This window comes from Coloeus monedula (genome assembly GCF_965178545.1).
Source record: "Coloeus monedula genome assembly, chromosome: 9".
Lineage (NCBI taxonomy): Eukaryota > Metazoa > Chordata > Aves > Passeriformes > Corvidae > Coloeus > Coloeus monedula.
Window position 1 is genome coordinate 15,512,218 of NC_138789.1, and position 21,320 is coordinate 15,533,537.

A 21,320-nucleotide genomic window follows, 5' to 3' on the forward strand; every position below is an offset into this window, starting at 1 on the left:
CAGGAGCTTGGCAGCAGTTCTTGGAGACAAGAACAGTAGCTGCTGACATAGAAAGGATAATGCCAACAATGAGGCATTATTTTCTAGAAACTACAACAATCATAGCATGAGTGTCCAGGATGAATACCAGACCAGACACTTCAGCTACTCAAACCCAGTTCTTAGCTTCAGCAAGAAATCTCTCCATAGGAAGTGAGATGAAGTAAAGGGAGTCGTGTAAGTTGCATTTTATTAGACAGAGGTGGATTTGATACGTTATATCTTAATTTTCCATTGTTCTTGTTCAGACATGTGGAGTGTACAGGTTTCCCATTTTTTAGTCAAGAAAGAAAAACACATTGCACATAGCAGCTGCATTCAACAATACAACAAGATACGGATCATTATTCACTTGAAGACTAGAAACGTACCCAGAAAATTTTCAATCATTCAGTATGCTAAAATATAGATAAAAAGAGTTAATTACTGTTTAATGGTAAAATACATTAAAAAAATTCAGGCAAATCTAGAATGAAAACTTGTGACTTTCTTCAGTATGGCACCACTCTATTTTTTCATTATAAATTTGTAAAAGGCACCACACATTAAAACTGTAAAGCAAGGGAGAAAACAAAACCAAGCAACTGTCTATGATTTTCTTTCTGTACAAATACATATGTATTTTAAGGCAGGTGTTTTTATGTGCAAAATACAAGTATACAGGTAAAACCAATGTTGGTATCATATATTCTCATACTCACTTCTTTTAGTACGATTAGTGTCCAAATGTACAGTACAATGAAAACACTTTTCTCTAACAGAGCTCAAAATAGAAGGCAGGCTGGAAATATGGCCCTGATAACAATTAGGTTTTAAATCTGAAGAGCTTTTATTTAGACCCCTTAAAACATGTACAAACAGTCATTCTCTTTTTCTTTTTATCTCTTCCTTAAGAAAGGTCCATATCAACTTGTTCACTATATCAGGTTGATCCTGCTGGAGCCAATGACTGGCTTCTGACAAAATAGTTAATCTGAAATGATTTTTAACATAAATCCTTGTAATTTCTGCCATTTCAACTTCCATAAATGCATCTCTTTCTCCCCATAACAGCAGGGTTGGCATGATGACTTCATGGTGCTGCAGAGGTAGGCAGCTTTGAAAATAAAACACACTTAGTTAGGTCTTATTTTAATAAAAAAATCACCAAGACATTTCAGTCAACACAGCTTTTGAAATCAATGCAGTGAATCTCATTGTAAACTTTCTAGGTTCCATGGTATCTTCTACAATACCAAAAAACCACTGTGACTCCAAGTTCTACCAAAATGACCTACTTAAACTTTCAGTAAAAATAAATTATTTTTTCTTAATACAATTATTTAAAATTGAATATTTTATAAGTATTACCTCATACTACAGACATTATGAAAGATACAAGGATCTAGAATGAAAGACTTTTCAGCATTAACCCATCAGAATTTATTCCAGCACATTTCAAAGATGCTAAAAAATTTATCTAAGCTTGAATTACTTACTTTTAGCCACATACAGTGACAGACTAGCTATGACAATTCAAAACAGATTCCATCTGATCAGATCAAATCTTTATTATATTAATGCAAAAACAGGATTGTTTTAAACCAGTAATGTATAAAAAAGATTTCCTGAATTAACTTTTATGATATATGTAAGTACTAGTTTTAAACTTAGCAGTTAGTTAAGAGACTCTGCTCTGTAAAAAGGGAAGACAAAGCAGATGACATGTCTTAGTTTAAAATAAGACAAAGAAATCGAGACTGTGAAGACATTCTGCCTCTCTACTTACATGAGAAGTCAATAAATGTTAATAAAAGATCACTTTAGATAATAATTTCATTTTGATTGATGAATTACAAAAATTCTTGAAATGGCCTTTTTTACCAGTGGATTTAAATCTCATTTTGCAAACAACCTGATGTCACCCACTGAACCACATCTTATTCGTAGTACCAATTTAAAAAATTGATAATCTGGTGATCTGATTCAGTGCATTTAGACTAATCTCTTTATCTTTTAATCCAGTATCTTGGATCTCTCACTATTAACATGTGTGTGTTTTCACTACTGTAGAGTTTACTGTTTTGTGCCTTGCAAGATTTGTAGCCTCACTTAAGTAAACTCTATCAGGCTTTTTACAGGCTTTTTTGGTCACTTTTCATTGCCTGTGAACTACACTTTATTTCTGTTCAGTCTGGAATAGAGGAAATGATATCATGCCTGAAATGTCTAGAAATCACCTTTAAAAATGATTAATGCACAGATTTCACATTTAGAAAGGGAAGTTCCATTATTGAAGTTTTTGAAAAACACTCAGACGTTCATACAGCATTGTTATACAGCTTCTCTGTAAACAGTGAAGTACTTCTGAACTGTTATAAGAGAACTGATCCCATTTCTAAACAAATAGCGTATCAGAAGAAATTCAAGTTCCAGCTTCTTACCTATCTTTCTTAACCAAGCATGATAGAAAAACTTTATGGATTTTTTCTCAAAGTGTTTGTATTTAATATATAGTGATGGGAATGACCAATGTGCTATGTAGGAAAAGATGTGTTGGTGATGGATGGAAGTAGGTTATTTCAGTCATCTCTTTGGAAATAACATTCCAGAAAAATCAGGCTCTGAAGAATGAAACTCCAAGTGTATAGTAATGCGTTGGAAACCTTTAACATGTAGGTCACCAGTATCAGCTCACTGGGAGTTATGGTGAATACAAGTCACTAGCATCCAAGTGCTGCTTAATGACTTAGATGAGAGAAAGGAAAAATTGCAATCCAGTTTTCACATTTCACAATTCCCATCCCATAAGGTGTGACCATCAGAACTGGTGGCAAGAACTGAATGACTGATCTTTTCTTTCCAGCCCAAAGCCTGCTGCATTGGGGCTGATAGCACCTAAACAAGGTTCTCTGAATTCAGTACAGGTGTACTTTCATTAGAAGAATAAAGCAAACAAGGCACAAACAAACACACAAAGCACACAGAGGAATTAACAGCTGTGAAGATACTTTCTGACTTATAACTGATACTACGCTTTCTTTTTGAGTCTGAAAAGGCCTGACACAATAGTTTAAACATTCACAACTCTTTCATTTGTCTCATGTCACTCCCAGAGCAATTCAGCTATCACAGACACATCACTGCTGCTGTCAGAGGAGCATCTGGCTAATGTGCACACGAAGTGATGCGAGGTGCTGTGGCCAATGGAACGAGCAGGGCTCGGGGCGCTCACGCCTCTGCAGCACCTCATTAGCCCTGCCCCGAGCAGCTGCAGCGCCAGGGAGCCGCTGGGCAGCCACGCAGCCCCAGCACCCTTGGACATCCCAGCTGATGTCATTGACTGCTCTCTGCATAGCTTTAAATCACTGTACTGTTACCAGCACAGCCATCCCATTTATTCCCCATTGTCAGCCATGCTTGGGGTTAGCTTTCTGCTTTCTTCTTCCAGTTCTGTCTCAGCTTGTACAAGACAGCACCTAGCTCAGATCCCTGCTTTCCTCACAGTATTTTCCCTGCTGATTGCTCTCCTGATAGTGACAGCATGGATGGCACAGAAAGAACAATAGAAGTGGCAGTAAATTTGGACCATGGAAAATGGAAAGGTAATCCACTTCAAATATCTACTGCCTGAGTTTAGGGAAAGAAGGGAATTGTCATTTTAAAGGATATTGGGAAGCTGGTCTTGTGTTAGAGAAGCATGCAGGACATTTATCACTGCTGAAGACTGGAGACAGTAAAGGAAAAACAAGTTCAATGCCACTCTTCTTGATACAGTCCTTCAAGTTAGTGCTATAAGTAGAATACATGCAGAGTTAAGACCTTCTGGCCCTGTTTCTGGTAGATTAAAAATGGGTGTCAGTCTCTAAGGCCAAGCCAACTCCTTTCAGGAAGGTTAAAACCATTAGAAAACTGTTTGAGAAAATAAATATTCATCTTGCAAAAATATTTCCTATTATGATGCTATCTCTGTTTTACTCTATGAAGTTAGTCTGCTAAGACCAATAAAGGAACAAAAAAACCCCAAACCCAAACCAAGTTAGGTTAGTGTTAGTATTAGTTATAAAAAAACCTCTCCCACCTTTCTGAAAAACATGAATAGCTGAAACACAATAAAATTGTGTCAGATATGGTTTTGTAAAGTTACAAGTGAGGGTAACATACTTGGATGCCAGGTCATCTAATAGTATTATGTAACAATAAGATCTTGATAGATATTATCATAACTTAGTATGAATTGTAAAGCAAACAATTGATTGATGTTAATTTTTAAAGTATTATTTAGAGGTGGATTTTTGGGATTGCCACAGGGGCTGTGCATGAGGAAAGGTTTTTGCTTTACTAGATTTTGAAACAAAGATTTTCCTTATGTGCACTCTGCTTGTTTTGCCATTTTGTGTGGACACCTCACAGAACACACCTGGCCTCTCACTGCTGTACCGGGCCTGTGGCTGACCTAGTGAAGCCCATTCCTGGCTTCAGGAACACACCTGGGGTTTTCCCTCTCTGTTTCAGCGGCAGGAGAGGAGCTGCAGTAACACTTTTGAGCTCCAGGGGACTCTCTAGAGTATTTTCCTTCGTTTGGGAATATTATACTGACCTGAAAATAGTTCTGTAATGGTTAATGGGTCCTGTTAATGCTCCAGGTTGTGAAAAGACATAGAGATAAGCTTCAATATCTTCTGCAGTTAATCTGCAGCCTTTCCTTCCAATTCCAGTGGCCTGGCTGGTAAATAAACTTTTCAGAACCTATAAAAGCAAGAAGAAAAAGCTATTATGTCAGATAGCTAGAAAATGTGATTTCTCTCCTTCAACAGGACACATCTTTCTAAAATCAGTTTATGCATATTTATAAATCTATTTATGTTCAAAGTATAATGAATGGTTCAAATGGGTTTTTAGAGAGCTATGTGTAAAGCACAAGGTAAACATCTTGAGTATAACTTATTTCAGAATAATCAAGTATAGAGAAATACCAGTATTACCAGATTACTGCATCCTCACCTGCCACCTGTCACAGGCAAGGCAAGTGCAGGCACATACTTTTTTTTTTGGGATGGACCCCAGCAGGTGACAGGGCAGGAGGGATTCATGACCTCCCAGCTGGCTGTGCCCTGTGTGTGCAGCACTGGGAGCTGTGCATGGGGGCTGTTGGTGTGTAGGAGGGTGTATCCTGCAGCTGCTTTGTCCTCTTCTATCGGCTTGTAATTATATTTAAGGTTATACAAGGTGTTGGCCTCGGCTTCTCAGGCAGAATTAACCACCTGGCTGAATGTGATGCCCAGACTCCCACACTGCCTGCCCTGTGGCAGATGCCGAGAGATAAGAGGATGTCCCACTGCACACAGGAGCTTCAGACAAGGCAGCAGGGATTCCCCAGGCACCAATGATGTCCCACTGGTATGGGCACAAGTAAAACCAGCTGACTCTCTAGGTGGAGTGATGCACTGCAGTGCTGGAGGTTAAAAGTCTGTTCCTCAGCACCTCCCAGAAATGCAGAAGTAAGAGTTAATCTCAGAGACTCTTAAGTACTTGTATCCTGCTTTATATAAAGCTTAAGAAGAAAAATCAGGAAGCTCTGTATTTTTTTTTCAGTAATTATAACTACATCAGAAGGGATCAATGTAGGTGGCAATTCTTCCATTACTCACAGTTACATATATAAACAAGAGCATTCATTTTGCTCACCTTGAAATCATTTAGTGTAAACATGAATTCAGGAAACCATGGCATTTGGAAAAAGAAGTAGTAACCAGATTTAATCAATTGTGATGGATGTCGTAGAATGTATTCTGAAACAAAAATGTCCATGAATTAAAAATGAAAACTGATGGCTCAAACAAAATCACTATTAATATTACTATTTTTTAAACTTAAAGGAATGTTTTAAAAATATTACATTAAAGTATGCTGTGTGACAAAAGATGATTATTGTTTCAGGAGTAAATATATGATGTCGCCATTAGAAGATACTTCTTTTACAAATGTTAGTACAAACAGCCAGTAAAACAAAAGTTTGCCAGAGATTAGGTGAGGACAGCAACACTGGAGAGTTTAATTGGTAGGTTTTCACCTAGAGAACTATTTGTGTAGCTAGTCCAAAGCATTTTTTCCCAGATATGGAGTAAAAGGCATAAATAGGTATTTCTCTCATCAATGATGTGATGCACATAAATCTGTAGATGATGATCCACTGACATTCTAAAGACTGCATCACTCCTGTTCATAGAAGTATAGAATTTTTCTAACAGCGCCTTCTTGGCAATTTCAAGAACTGTAATCAAGGCTACATAGAGTCATTTTTAAAAGATTTTTACAGTCATCTTTAAAGACATAGGAGCATATATAGCAAAAGAAAATTATATCTATAACAAATTTGCACTGACTTTTTTTTAAATTGTAAATCTGTGTCTCCAATGAGTTTCAAGAGCCAACATGGACATTCAAATACCTAACTCCCTCAAAGCAAGCACACAATGTGTGCAGGTGCTAGGAATTCTAGAAATTATCCTTTACAGGTGCAAATTCTGGAATGTAAAACTGCATTCCCAACACAGGACGTATCTCTGAAATATTAATTCTGACAGTGAATAAAAATGAGTTTTAAGCTAACATAAATTGAAGTGTTAGCTATCTTCTAAACTTTCCTATCTTATACATTCTTAAATTGCATTACCCATTATATTTTTCCTGATGGACCACTGTCAGCACTGATCACATTAGTTTTCTGTACTATTTATAAACTCTGTATTTTCTTTTAATCCACAGTAGAATAAATTTCATGTAGGGAGAATTTATCAAGCTACAGAACAGATTTTTTAGTTCAACAAATATACAAACAAATACTATAATAAAATACAATTGTCTTCTCTACAGCCTTGCTCCTGCTCTCAGTGAAAACTCCTGCTTGCTTGTGTGGTGAACACACCTCTCCAAGGGTAAGTGTGGATTAACTACTTGGCAGATGTTCTTTAGTATCTTAGAAAAGCGCCCAAGAACACTGTGAGAACAACAAATGTGGATGGTTCTGATCCCATGGTGGTGTAAGGTCAGATTTACATTCAATTGAAATAAAAATTAAAGCTGCACCAAATATTCTTAGCTATTTCTGGAGAAATGGGGTAACTTTTTAAATGGAGATAGGGTAAAGCCAGCAACTGAAAAAATTAAAAGTAGTGACATAGTACTTTCATTTTCATTACTGAATGTTGATATAATTCCTATGAAATGTTTTGTAATTCTGAGTTGTAGACAAACTCAACTCTATCACACAATAAACTGTGAAACAAGTTCTTGTTTCAGCACAGTACTAGTATATTCCTGAGCATCTAGTAAGTAGTCTGGAAAGACTGTCTTCTTCCAATGAATATTGTACCAGATCATAAATTGTCACTTGTTACCTCAATCAGGATTTAATTCTAATGTCTGATTAGTATTTATACAAAGGCAGGTTTATGAAGATTTAATAATGCAGTGCAGCCTTTACCAAAGTGTAATACAATATACACCCCTCTTCAGGAATTTTATCCTGATAAAGTGAAACAAAACAGATTCATATGTATGAAAATTGTTTGTGGACCCTCAAGGATTAAAAAAACATTGGTAACTTTTCTTGCAAGCATTCCCACTTCCTACAATAAATCTATTTCCAGAAGTCAAATACTTGGTATCTTACTGCTTCGTAAAATACAGTCCAGACAGTGAGAGCTGTAGAGTACTGGCAGCTCATTTACTGAGCATCTAAAGGGGCAGGCTGTTGGTTCTCAAAGTAAACACCATCATAACCAAAATGCAGATACTTTGGGTTAACAAAGGCTACTGTAAAACTTACCTGTAAATACAGAAGGATGAGGGAAATTAACCACAATCAGCTTAGTCACCATTTCAGGGTAACATATGGCCACTAACCAAGCGATCATTCCTCCCCAGTCATGGCCAATCAACACACACTTGTTATATCCTACCACATAAACACAGATACATGCTTTTATTTCAAAGGCATTAGTATCCATAGAAATTATCACATATAATAAAATCATTATTGGGCTAAATAGCTGGTTCGGGACATTTATTAAGGTAACTTTAATACTGCACTGGTTCCGTTACTAATGGTTAGAAAAAATAGGGCACTGTTATAGTTTAAAAATTTACAAATACTTAAAATTATTTAATTGGACTTCATTAAACTTTACCTATACTACCTCCATGTCAACTTAAAGTCACTCAGTATCCAGATGGCCACCCTGGACATCTTGGCCAATGCAGGGTCAGATAGACACTTCAATTTGCAGTCATTATAACACATGTACACTTACCGTGTTTAGGGAGTTTGGAGTTTGAAACTGCAGACAAAAAGACTGAGCAATCTCCTGAGCACCTCCAGAACAAAATTAATCTTAATGAATTTCTCTGAATATCAGAGGTTAAGCACTCAACGCCATCATGATGCAAAAAGTGGGCATTATACTTAATAGCGATATATATTATAGCATGTATATACACTCCCACTGATATACTTAGGAGGCCCGTAGCTTTTCTCCATAAGCTGTGTTGTTGGCAATTTTTTAAGCTCTGGACATTCACATACTTATTCTTTCATCAATAAAAATGGTATTATTTTAGCAGGAATAGAAGGGGCATGGGCAGGATAGTGACCAAATGTTTTGAAATCTTTACTATTCCTTCTTTAACCACTGCTGGAAAACATACTATAGTGTCATATCATCACCCTCCTCATCGAGGATTGGAATGTTGAGCACATAGACTACAAATGAAACATATAAAAGCCAAGATGTTTAGAATTCTGACATGAGTTTGGACACAGTTGTCAAAGAACCTTATAAACCCTCTTGGATAGAAATCTTTTGGAGCACTTTTGATATAATTGAGTCCTCCGAAAGAATTTAACTTGGGATTAGGACAAACAAAGATAACAAGCCTCTGAAGTGCTTTTTCCAAAAAATTTTAAATCCCTCTGAAATTGAATTATGCTGAGAGCACTTCTCAAGCATAACCATGGCATTACCATGGAAATTAACACAACCAGCAAAGGCTGGAAAGTGTCAACACTGTGTGAGGACTGCCTGCCCAATCTTTTGCCAATACTTAAACACCACAAGTAAAGCAAATCCTAAATTCAGATCTCACAACGTGAATCACTACTTTATTATTTCTTCATATGAAATGAAGTAAGTTGTTTTACTATTGCTAGAGTATCCAGGGAATTAAAATGATTCAGAGAATGACAATCTAATCCCTTGCGTTGCTCTTGGTGTGGAAGGGAAATACCCTTCACCAGGGGTTACACTTTATCACCCAAACAGGGACACTTCAAACTGAACTGGAGGGGTGAATTTTGCACTTCAGCTCTAGACCTTTACATTGTATTTGCCACAGAGAGCAGCATGTCCCTCATTCTCCCTTCTGCTCTCACTGTTGTGTAAGACAGAGTGATTTGGCTCTTGAGAACTGACTATTGTGCAGTAGTATTTTCGGAGGGCTTTTTTTTTTTTTAAATACAGCAGATGTACTCTCATCATCTCTGTATAGCCCACAATATTTATTATGTCTTCTTTGTGCAAGAAGAATGTCATCTGATATAAATTTTTTCATCTGCAAGTGCTTTAAGACTCTAACTCAGAATATTATGCACTAAGTACAAGTGGTTGGGAAGAAAGACTTCTTAGGGAAAAAGACCATACACTTGTACTGCTGGATTTTACAGCACATAGGATTTTTTAAAAAAACTCATGACAGAAAAATCATCTTTACATATTGCTTATACTGACATACAAATTGTAATTAGAAAACAACCCTTTTTCATTTATAATAGTCCACAAATATTAGTGTCCTTAGATTTATAGCTATACACCTCTGTAATGCGTATATATTTTTAAAAAACCCAATGCTAGATATTTATGGGTTTTTTTTTCCTAGAAAATCAAGTCATTTATGAGTCAAGTAGGTTTTTCTTCTACTAACGCACCTAGAGATTCCAAAATATCCTTTATGTCAGCTATCAGGCAATCTAACTTGTAATTTTCTTTGTGAGGAGGAGCATCTGTTTCTCCATAACCTCTCAAATCCAGGGCCACCACTCGATATTCACTTTTAAATTCCCGCAATTGATGGCGCCAAGAATACCTAACAAAGGGGAAAAAAAGTTGGAGTTACAAGGTCAAGCAGTATGATACCAAAAATGTACTCAATGCTTTTGCACCCAAATATTTGAGGGTAAACTAGCATGGCTTTGTTTGCAATTAGATTATTTTTCCTTTCTGTGCTGTGCTGATGACCCTTTGTGGCTGCAGTAGTTTTGTGCTCCCTTCTTGAATTCCCCAATAACAAAGTGCAGCTGCCAGAAGTGGGGCATGGCCAGAGCCAGGGTTTTTCAATTCCTGGAGTCTGGCACAATCCCTTTGCTGCAAAGGAAGCAGACATAAACCAAACCACTGGGAGGATTATTCTGTTTCATCCTTGGAGCCATAGTAGCATCAAAAAGTAAGGTCTGAAAAGCTTTCTCTTCTCCCTTACTCACAGCCATGTTTTGATGGAGCAGGGACACATGCCCTAAAGCGTGGTTCATTTTTTTACTCTATTCAAAAAAAGAACGTCAGATAATTCATACACTAAATAAACCAAAGAAAGAAATCCAGCTAATAACAAATGATCTTGGTGAAGTTTATAGGATTTATCCTGGGTACACTTTCATCTGTGTCTCTGTACCAGAACTGTTGCTGAGCAAACTCTCTCAATGTGTTGCTACTAGACAAAGTATTTCTTCCTTGTGTTTCTATGGAAAAGAGTCATAACATTACATACATCAAAGACATACAAAATCAAGAACTCGGGCAAAGGCCTGGGCTATTCCTCACTCTGTAACAGTATGCAGTGACTAGATGTGTGTTATGAAGCAAAAATAAAAATAAAATGGTGGGTCTTACCCTGCAAGAACTACCTGCCCTTCAGCTGTTATTGAAACCAAATCTATTTCAGAATAGCCAGTACCAAGACAGACATGGCCTTATCTTACATTGTAATAGAAAGATACATGAAAAACATGATCCCTCTGTGCTAGGATCTAGCTTTTACTTCTGCTTGTTTCAACAGTTTCACAGAAAGGATATATAACATTTGGATCATTGGTGGTTGTAAGAGTGATGCACAGAATTCTACCTTAATCCAAACAGTGTCTATATCAGACCATGGGCTCTTCCACTTTACCTTTGTCTCCAGCCTGTTAGGGACTTTGAACTTAAATAATGTTACAGGAACACTCAGTCATACGAATCTGTATTCATATAAACAAAACAGTCAGAACATTTTCATTTCAGTGCCATATAATGCTCAGACAAGGTTTAGCTGCGATCCCCAGGAATGAATTTTTTAAAGGCATTATATAATGACTTGGAAGCTGAATTTGCCATGGTAACTGTTGCAGCTATTCTATATACTTCAGTAAGAAGAAAGAACCAGGCTCATAAATAAATAAATCAACTATTTTTGTTTTCAGAAAATGTCTACAAGCTATTCTCATCCTCTGTTTTCACAACAGCCCATCAGTCTCCAAATGTCTGACCTATCAAATGGGTAGGTTTTATATTCAAAGAAACCCTTTTACCCTATATGATATGTAACTATTGGGCAACTGCTTTGCAAGCAGAATTTGGAAATGTTATTAATGCCTCCATGTTCATAAGGTTGAATCTATTTTTAGACTTTCTGATCACATTCTTTCTAAAAGGCAAGTTGTATAAAATGTAGCCGCTCACACACAACTTATAAGTACTCAGCTGCCTCAACACATTATGTCCAATTTAAAGTATTTTATTATTGACCTTACACAATATATTGATTTTCAAGTTCTTATGCATCTAAAACACTTATTGGCTCTGGTGCATGATATTCTTTAGTGATCTTTCATCTTCAGACATTCTTTATCACTCTTAGTGGTCTATTGTCTGGTTGTATTTGTCCCATTTATAACCTTGAGACATTTGAAGGCAGAGGATTTGCTAAAATTAAGAACTGGAATTGTGGATCATATCCTTTTTATTTTCCTAGACAAACAATACAGATTTGATGCTGCTTTACATCTCTCTTAAATTGTGGTTATTTTACCTTGTGCTCTCAGAACAATCACTATTCCTGAATGAAAAAGTCTTCACTGATTGAATGAACAACCCAACATGAGAATCGGTAATGTAACTGGTTTACAGACTATTAGCATGTAGTATTATTTTTAAAAACAGCGATAGAAAAACGATGCTATTGGTGGTCCCCGTGACCTATGTAACAGGTTTTTTATTCACCCTTTTGAATGGTCAGACAATACAATATATTAGCTGTCACTTGTAGCATGACTCGATATTCTAAACTGTAAGAATGACTTTCTGCTTTTAAGAATAATATACCTGATCTCAGTAGAATATGTATATGAAATGCTAATTTCACCAATACTCTTCCCCCTGTAGGGGAAATCAGCTGTAGTCTCACTGCCTGACTGTGTTAGAATATGCTTTATGCAAGATATGCATAATGTTTGAATAGAATATGCACTGCCCCATCTGTCCTTTCAATCAAAATTTACAGCTTTAATAATTTTAGATAGTAATTTATTATTAGAACATTGTACTTCTTTAACTTAAACATAAATTTAACTTAACATAAATGTGATTCTGCCCCTTCACCCTGAGGGGTGTTAGTACCTAGGGGAAATTGCTAGGGGAAGAGAACTGACCTCTTTTCTACCTGGATGAGTTCAGCATGGTATGACCTGAGTACAGATTGAAAGATCACAGTTCCAACAGTGGCCTCTAGCCCCTTAGCTGAGTTTGGAAAGGAAAAGGATCATTTGCCTTGCTGAATTCCTGGCATTTGTACTTCCCATATTCCCTTACTATTTTTTCCATGCAGGTTCTGTAAGCCATGCTTCACTAGTTAAACCTGACAATGACAGCCTGAGCAATTTAATTAAATCATTGGACACATGACTGCTTTTCACTGTTATAAACAAACATTTAGGATTGGGTTTGATTCATCATTCATCTCGTGATGAACTAATAATAGAAGCTTTTTCCCAGAGTAGCATTCTGAAATTAGGCTGCACAATAGCCTATAGAACTCACAGTTCTTTCCCTCCCCCAGTTAAAAATTAATGTATAGTATTTTTAATAAATGGAGCAATCCATATTACACTTAACATATAATGGATCCTTAGTTTAACACCCTCTGCTATAATTCATAAGTTTAGCCATATAGTACAAGTTACTATCCACACAGAAAATTTGTTCAAAACTAGCAGTTCCTTCACAAAGTTTGCAGGAAAGGATACATACCTAAGGAAAATGGATTGGCAGTACAAAAAAGATGGTTGGTTTGTATTAGTCTGAAGGAATTTTTTTGTGGATGCTGCAGCTAAAAAAAACCATTTCAATGGTTCATTGCCTACTAAAACTTCATGCCATTAGTTAGTGCTCATAAATACATATAAGGGATCACACTGGGGATATTTAAGCAGAGATGTTCACCCTGGGGTATCATATGCAGCCTCTTTTATAATAGAAAATCGTGAAGGGAGTTTTACCAGAATTCTGGAAAGCCATGAAGCAGCAGCATGAGTGGTTTGCCCCTTTCTCCAGCAGCCACATAGTGGAATCGTAACCCTGAATCCTTAAAAAAAAGAGAAAAAGGAGTGTGTTTTTATTGCTCCATAGAACTGCTATTTCGGGATTTGACAATGATGATGGTTTCAGACCATATTTTAAGAAACAATATATTGCACCTAAAAATATCAAATTATCAGTTTTGAAGCTGAAGCCTTCTGCACTTCTGAGATCAGGTATCTGCTACACACTGGCAATGCTGAGTATCCCACACCCTGGACACCATAGCTTCTTCCAGGAAGGAGCATCTCTACTACTTGCCAGGTTGTGTGCCTGTGTGCCAGTCCAGCCCTGAGCACACCAACGCTTCTGACAGAGCACTGCCTGGCACAGCCACTGGGAAATGCAGGTTATTGTCAAAGCAAGAATATTGCTTTCACACAGACACCAGTCATGTGCTTTACAGAAAGATTTTAAAAGGTAGTATACTTTAAATGCACTTTCAATCTTTCAGTTAGCTGGTAAGATTATGCAACTATTTAAAACCATCACATTGCATTCTGGCATGATAAAGGACCATGTGGAATCTTAACAACCAGCAGCAATCAAAATTAAGTAACTAGAAAGCAAGTAGTTTTTGCTAGTTTTTACTGTTCTAGGTTTCAGACTCACTTCAGAAAATTAAGCTTCAATGTTACAATCTTCTTTCTGCCTTGTCAATAGTCACTTTTTCGGATTCATCTTTTAAGAAAATGGGTCTTACGAGAATTACAAGCAGGCAAGTTACTTATTGCAGAAGCTGAACACTGAAATGCTATTGAATTGAATGGATGTACACAAGCTTACACTGACTTAAGGTCAAATCCAGTAGAATTTAAATAAACTCTGATTATGACCTAGACGTTTTACTGAATTCTGCACAAGTGGATATAGAAGTTGGGAGTTAGCTCAAAAAATACTGTTTAGAAGTCATGTGAAAGAAACTGCAGGAAGGAGGGTTGTACAGCTCCTACAAAGCCTGCACTGTCTCTGCTATTTCAAAAAAAGAAAGACAGAACCCATGCCTTTGCTGCACATCAAGAGCTAATACCAGGGCAAGGATCACAAAAGCGTACAAAAAAGGTTTTCTTGCCAAAGATGCTTCAAATGCTCTGAGATATCTTGATACTCATAAGTCACTAACTAGCTACAAAACCATTAACTTACATTCTGATTCTTGAAAGGGCTCTGAAGAGGGAACTATTTGGATTTTTTTATACTTGCTCGGGATGTAATAGGGACTTTGCTCAGTTTTGCCCCTAATCACACTGATATTTCACCTCTGGGATGCCAACGAACTTGAAGTCCCTAGAGGTAAAAGTAAATTCCTAGTAAATTTTGGGGCTATTACCTCATCTGTATAATTCTCCAGATCCCTCTGCCTTTGATCCTTTTATATTTTAAAATGTAGAATTTTCTCAGTCTCCTTCCACAGTTTCTCATTTGGTGAGTAGGGGGTAAGCCCTCCTCCATGTTGCTTCTTTCAGTCAGTGTCCTCTTGGGACCTCCCCTTTACTCATGAAAATTCAATCGTCACTTGTACAGCAGCAGTTTAAATATCACATGACCCAAACTGAGCCCATCCTCGACTTTTTCAGTTGCTGCTGTTCCCTTTTATCCACCCCCAGAACAGACATAGGATGTTGCCACCTTTTCTAACACTGACTGTTTGCTTTATTGAAATCTGAATGGATTTGTAGGATGTATGTGTTTGGAAAGTAATCCATTAGCCTGCTGTTATCCAACAGCAAGAGTTTCTTATTTCCTGAAATGAGTGATCGACTGTGATATTGACAGAGATTCGATTTGCCCCCAAATGCTCTTCTATTACTGTCATACCCCTCTCACTTCCTCAGCAGCCTGTTCATTTACTGCTTCGTGCTACAGGAAAAAAGAACATGTCATATGAGTGAAAAAGCCCACACATGCCTCCTAATGATGTTAGCAAAAGAAAACAAGCAAATCATGACAAACTGAGGCTCAGTAATTTATATTAGTACTGCCTGGCATGAAACCATCTGCACAGAACCCTGGGAACAGAGATCTTTGTGCTTATTTTATGAAAAATAGCACTTGACAAAACTTGCTGTGCATTCTCTGCTCACCTATAACTGCAAAAGAAACCTAGGTAATACAACTTCATTTAGAGCATTTGGTAAAGGAGTAAATCACAGGTAGAGACCTGAGACAAATACAGAAATTGTTTGGTGGCTTAAACTGAACAACCTGAGGTCAGCAATTAGCTTCTTATTCTACGTTTTCTCTCAGTGATGCACGAAACGAGCTCCCGGGTGCAACTGGGCAAACAGTAAATACCAGAGAGAGCAGAGGCGGTGCAGGGAGCGGTGGGTTGCGGGAGACCCGGGGCCGACGAACCCCTCAACACCCAGCCAGGGCTCCGCACCCGGGCCGGCCGGGCTCCGCGTCCTCCCGGCCTGAGGCCCCGCAGCCGGGCCGGGCACGGCACCGCTTCCCGGGCAGTGCGGGCAGGCGCTGGATGCGCGCAGCTCTGCGAGCACGCACGGCAGGACGGGCAGGGCTGACATGCACAGCGCAGCCCACGCACAGCACAGCCGGGCAGGCAGGGGTGCCATGCACAGCGCACCCCGCACAGCCGGGCAGGCACGGGTGCCATGCACAGCGCAGCCCACGCACAGCAGGGCAGGGGTGCCATGCACAGCGCACCCCGCACAGCAGGGCAGGCAGGGGTGCCATGCACAGCGCACCCCGCACAGCCGGGCAGGCACGGGTGCCATGCACAGCGCAGCCCGCACAGCAGGGCAGGCAGGGGTGCCATGCACAGCGCACCCCGCACAGCAGGGCAGGCACGGGTGCCATGCACAGCGCAGCCCACGCACAGCAGGGCAGGGGTGCCATGCACAGCGCACCCCGCACAGCAGGGCAGGCAGGGGTGCCATGCACAGCGCAGCCCGCACAGCAGGGCAGGCAGGGGTGCTCTGCACAGCGCACCCCGCACAGCAGGGCAGGCAGGGGTGCCATGCACAGCGCACCCCGCACAGCCGGGCAGGCACGGGTGCCATGCACAGCGCACCCCGCACAGCCGGGCAGGCAGGGGTGCCATGCACAGCGCACCCCGCACAGCAGGGCAGGGGTGCCATGCACGGCGCACCCCGCACAGCAGGGCAGGGGTGCCATGCACGGCGCAGCCCACGCAGCCGGGCAGGGGTGCCATGCACAGCGCGGGGGTGGCTGCCTGCGCGCCCAGCAGGGCCCGCTCTCCCCGCCCGCGCCCTCACCTTGATGCGGACGTAGCAGTGGGTGCCCAGGGAGGGGTCGTTGAGGCAGGAGGGGGGGTTCTCCCGCACCACCCAGCGGAAGGTCTCGCCCGGCCGCCGGCCGATGCTCCAGAGCAGCCGCAGCCCGGCGATGCAGGCGCACACTCCGCAGTAGCTGTAAACCAGTGCCCAGAAGAGCAGCGCCCGGGCGGCCACCATCACCCGGCGGGCGGGCGGAGGGCACGCAGCGCCTGGTCTCGCCATCGGGCCCCGCCGCCGCCGTCCCCGCCGGCCGGGAGGGGCTCGGAGCGCCGCCGCCGCCAGGAGCCGCCCGAGTGGAGGCACCGGGAGCGGCGGCGGCGGCGCGCCCGCCCCGCGGCCCTCGCCCCGCGCCGCCGCCGGGCACAGCGCCGGGCACAGCGCCGGGCACAGCGCCGGCCGCCCGCCCCGCACAGCCCGGGCTCGCCGGGCCCCGGGCGGCGCCTCGGGGGCGGCGGCGCTGCGGCCGGAGTCGCGCCCGCTTGCGCAGGGCTCGGCCAAGGAGGGGCTGTGCTCCCCAGATATTTGGCGGTGAAAAAGGGAGAAGACGTCCCTGCGGCGGCGGGATGTGGCTGTGCCACCTGCGCGCTCCGGCAGAGCCGCCAGACACATCGGAACGCGCTCGGAATGTCACTGGGAGCAGCGCGCCCACCACCGTGCTTGCCCCAGGCCCCGGCGGCGATCGCGCTGCACACTCCGAGCGCGCCCTTGAGCGCCCTTACCTTATTGCCGTGCTAGAGATGGATAGCGATAGACTCGGGGCCGTGTGCTTGGACCGTAGTGTTTTTCGAGACAACATTCTTTCATTGCGCCTTCACCATTACCCATTTAGAGGTGATTTTGTAAACGTATTACAATTTTAGTTATTATATGCTATTACTAATGAATATTTCTTAAAAAGATATCAATATAATTGCCTAAACATAACTTATTCTGTATTGATATCTCAGCTCCTGAGGGCTGACAGAGGCTGAACAATCCCCTGCCTGCTCATTAGTAAATCACTACAAGAATACACTAAGGGGTCACCGTCTCATACAAGGCCACAGATGCCAGGGTAAGAAAAAAGGCTCGAGTCTGTCTCCTATTAACCTACTGATATGCAGGGTAAAGGGTAATTTAAAACTAGAATGGTTCACATAATCCAAAACTGTAAATAAAAGTGTAACTTTATGAAGAAATTGATTTTACAGGTTATAAAAGTGCAGGTTGTAAGAAATTACAGTTTATTAGCTCTAGAAGATAACAAAATGTGGACATGGTATTTGCTGACTACCAGAAAAGTATAATTGAGCTTGCATGTCAAATCCTGATCCAACTCACAGCATGGCCTGCTTACCTTTACTCCTAATCCTTTGCTTCTCAGACTAGAGGATACTTTTGGAGACCACATGAGAGTCACAGCTAATATGTAGGTTTACATGCAGCTTCTTGCCATTTGAAGAGAGCAGAGTTGTCAAATTTTACTTGAATTTAATGAAAAACAGAATTTGTTCTTGGTCCACATGAGTGTGTAGGATTAAAACTTAGCTTCCAAGAAATAATTTTGCTCTGTCCAGCAGTGCAAGTAGAAGCTGGTACAAAGACAGCATCCATCTGTTAACTCTAAGATGTGTAATTCAATGAGCTAGTTTTTTAAAAAAAAATTGGATAAGCATGTATGCAGACAGAATATATACAAATTTTTCACTATGCATGAAACGTAGCTTGTAGATGACTTTTGTCTGTAATATACCAAATGCTTTCTCCTACTTGTTCTAAATTCAGACTTACAAATATAGACACTGGTGTTGAATCCTAGGCCCATTGAAGGCAGAGACAGAATTAATGCTGGTTTCAACAAGTTCAAAATTTTTCTTTTTTAGAAAATCAAGTAAAATGAACTAAAGCAGCAGAAAGGAATGTTATAAAGAACGGCCTGTTACTGCATTTTCATAAATTCATGAATTAAAAAGTTTAAACAAGGTCCAAAACCCTAATCTGAATTTATTTTCTATTACTAAAGATAACATCTTTAAGTAGCTGTAAAAAGCTGCCAAGGTTCCTGTTATCAATAACACAAATGAAATACCAGCAACCTACACCAGCTGCCAATTCTGAATAACACTGTTCATGATCCCTGCTCATTGTCTGAATGCAAGCCTTACAAACTTAAGGTGAGGAGCTTTAAAAGTCAGCTGGGGAAAAAGGTGCAGGGCTGTTTAAGGCTCCTTCGTTCTCTTGGGCAGGAAGAGAAGGCACATCAGAAGCAGATGATTCAGTTCAGACACTGGCCTCTGCAGACTCCAGTAGGATTACATGAATCATGCCTACTGAGCCTGAGCTTTCCCTTCGTGCTCAGATTACTCACACCGCCAACCCTAGGATTCGCATACAGCTAATTTCTTATGCATCAGACTTTGTGCTAATGACCTTTCTTGTAGCGAAGAAGCCTTTGCAACTTCTCAATATCAGACTAAGCAGCAGCAGAATTTTCCCTGAAGTGCACCTCAGTAAACCAGTGACCCAGTTAGATAAATGAGGAAGTTTGGCAGGAGTAAAACAACCAATGCTGTTGTTTGTATCACAGTAGCCATCAAATTTCTTAATAAACCAGAATGAATAACAAGAATAAATCAGAATGAATTACTAGAAAACATCCCCTAAGAAAGCTTGGAAAACATGTTTGAAATCCTGGAACTGACCACAAGCTTTCACTTGCCTCCAAAGAAAAGTTGATGAAAGCCCAGTGGTGGTTTAGGCACAGCAATAACAAAATTCCAGTAGTCATCTAGAATACAAGAAGGAATAAAGATGGAACCATGATGTGCCTTATTATATAAAGGTATTTGGCCAAGCTACGCAGCAGTTCTTCTACAAAGGAAGAAGCAGAGCCAATTTTTTCACAAGAATAGAACTAAGTCTGTTTTTATTTTATACATCACTAACTACCTCAACTGTTTCATGTCAAGCTTCTAAATTATGCAAACCTTTTGGCTATGGAGTTTAGCTATGCCATCTTCAGGTATTGGATATGGATCCATTATGAGAGCTGGGAAGAAGGTAGTGCTGGTGACCTAACAGTTGTGAGCAGTGTTTGCACAATGAAATTGCTGCACACCCTAATGCAGCATTTCTGGGCGCCCCCACCTGTGCCATTTTAGCTGTCCTGTTTTCCAAGGAAGCTGTAGAATTCCTCTTTTATTCAGGGACATTTGCTTTATACTCTAGGACCACACTGTCCACATATGTGGCAAACCTGTTTGTACGAGGCAAATACCTTCCACACATTTTCCAAGATTTTGCAGAAGAAAGCTTAGAATCTTCTACATGTCATATGAATTAAGAAAAATTGATTGCCCCAAAAATTATTTTTCTGTCTTCCTTATATTTTGATTTTCTCATCTTCTGCTCTAAATTATTGTTCTAATGGGTGCCAAGCCAAACCAATCCCAGGGCAGATGGTCTTATGTGCCTTGACAGTGTGCTTTGCCCTCTATAAAGTGCCATCTGCCCATTTGTCTTTTGTCAGCTCAACTAATCCTGTTTCTCTGAGAGACAAAAGAGGACAACTTTGCACATCACTGATTCTGCCTCTGCCTCCAGCCTGACCAACTTGTAGCTGATAGTAAGAAATTTACCATATTCCATTTTTTAGTGACAGAGCAACTTCTTAAAGCTAATAACTATCTTACCTTTCATTTATATGTAGATACAGTCTACTAGCACAGACACAAGTATACAAGGGACACGTTAAAGCAGCCGTTTTCAAAATTATAAAGGTAAATGAATGGTGTAACAGAACTTAGTACACCTTGTAACTGTTAGATAACTGTTTATTTAAACAGCTTGTTTGCAGGGGGAATCTACACAAGTGGTATTCCTGCTTCTTTGAGTGTGGTCATGGCTTTGGGCAAACAGTCCTTAGAGAATTGTTACTCACGTTTGGAGGCCATCTCCCTTACCTCTGGATTCAGCCTTCTGTCTGGAGACAGGAACTGATTATCCTCTCCAAGTGACTTGGAGATTGCAGATAAAGGGTTTATCAGATTAGCATTAGCACTAACATTGTGACTTTAAGCTGTCATGACAGTATAGAGTCATGGAAGCTGAAATTAGTTTTTGAAGGGACAAAAGCACCCGTTCCTACCAGCAGTGCCCATATAGCTGTATAGAATGGATTCTATATACATATATATAGAATGGATTATATATATATATAAAATTAGATACAATTCTTGCCCTTCCCTCTATCACTTCCTATTTCCAAAGCAAGAGGTCTTGAGCTTGGATTAACCCAGGGACAAAATATATCCAAGTGGCAGCAAGGTAGAGAGTCCTGGATGTGAACTGCAGTATTTTATTGCAGGACAAATAGCTATTAACAATGTATAAGCTACAAATG

The 21,320-nt window shown here is 40.3% G+C and overlaps 1 protein-coding gene across 1 annotated transcript; it reads right to left on the minus strand.

The window, feature by feature from the left end:
* Positions 1–900: 900 nt before the first annotated feature.
* On the minus strand, positions 901–17,161 carry EPHX4 (epoxide hydrolase 4; the record flags this gene model as incomplete). Its single annotated transcript, XM_082287210.1, has 7 exons — positions 901–1,135; positions 4,619–4,767; positions 5,707–5,810; positions 7,850–7,978; positions 10,004–10,161; positions 13,604–13,689; positions 16,919–17,161. The coding sequence occupies 7 exons, from the start codon at positions 17,159–17,161 to the stop codon at positions 901–903; spliced, it is 1,104 nt and encodes a 367-aa protein (XP_082143336.1).
* Positions 17,162–21,320: the final 4,159 nt, after the last annotated feature.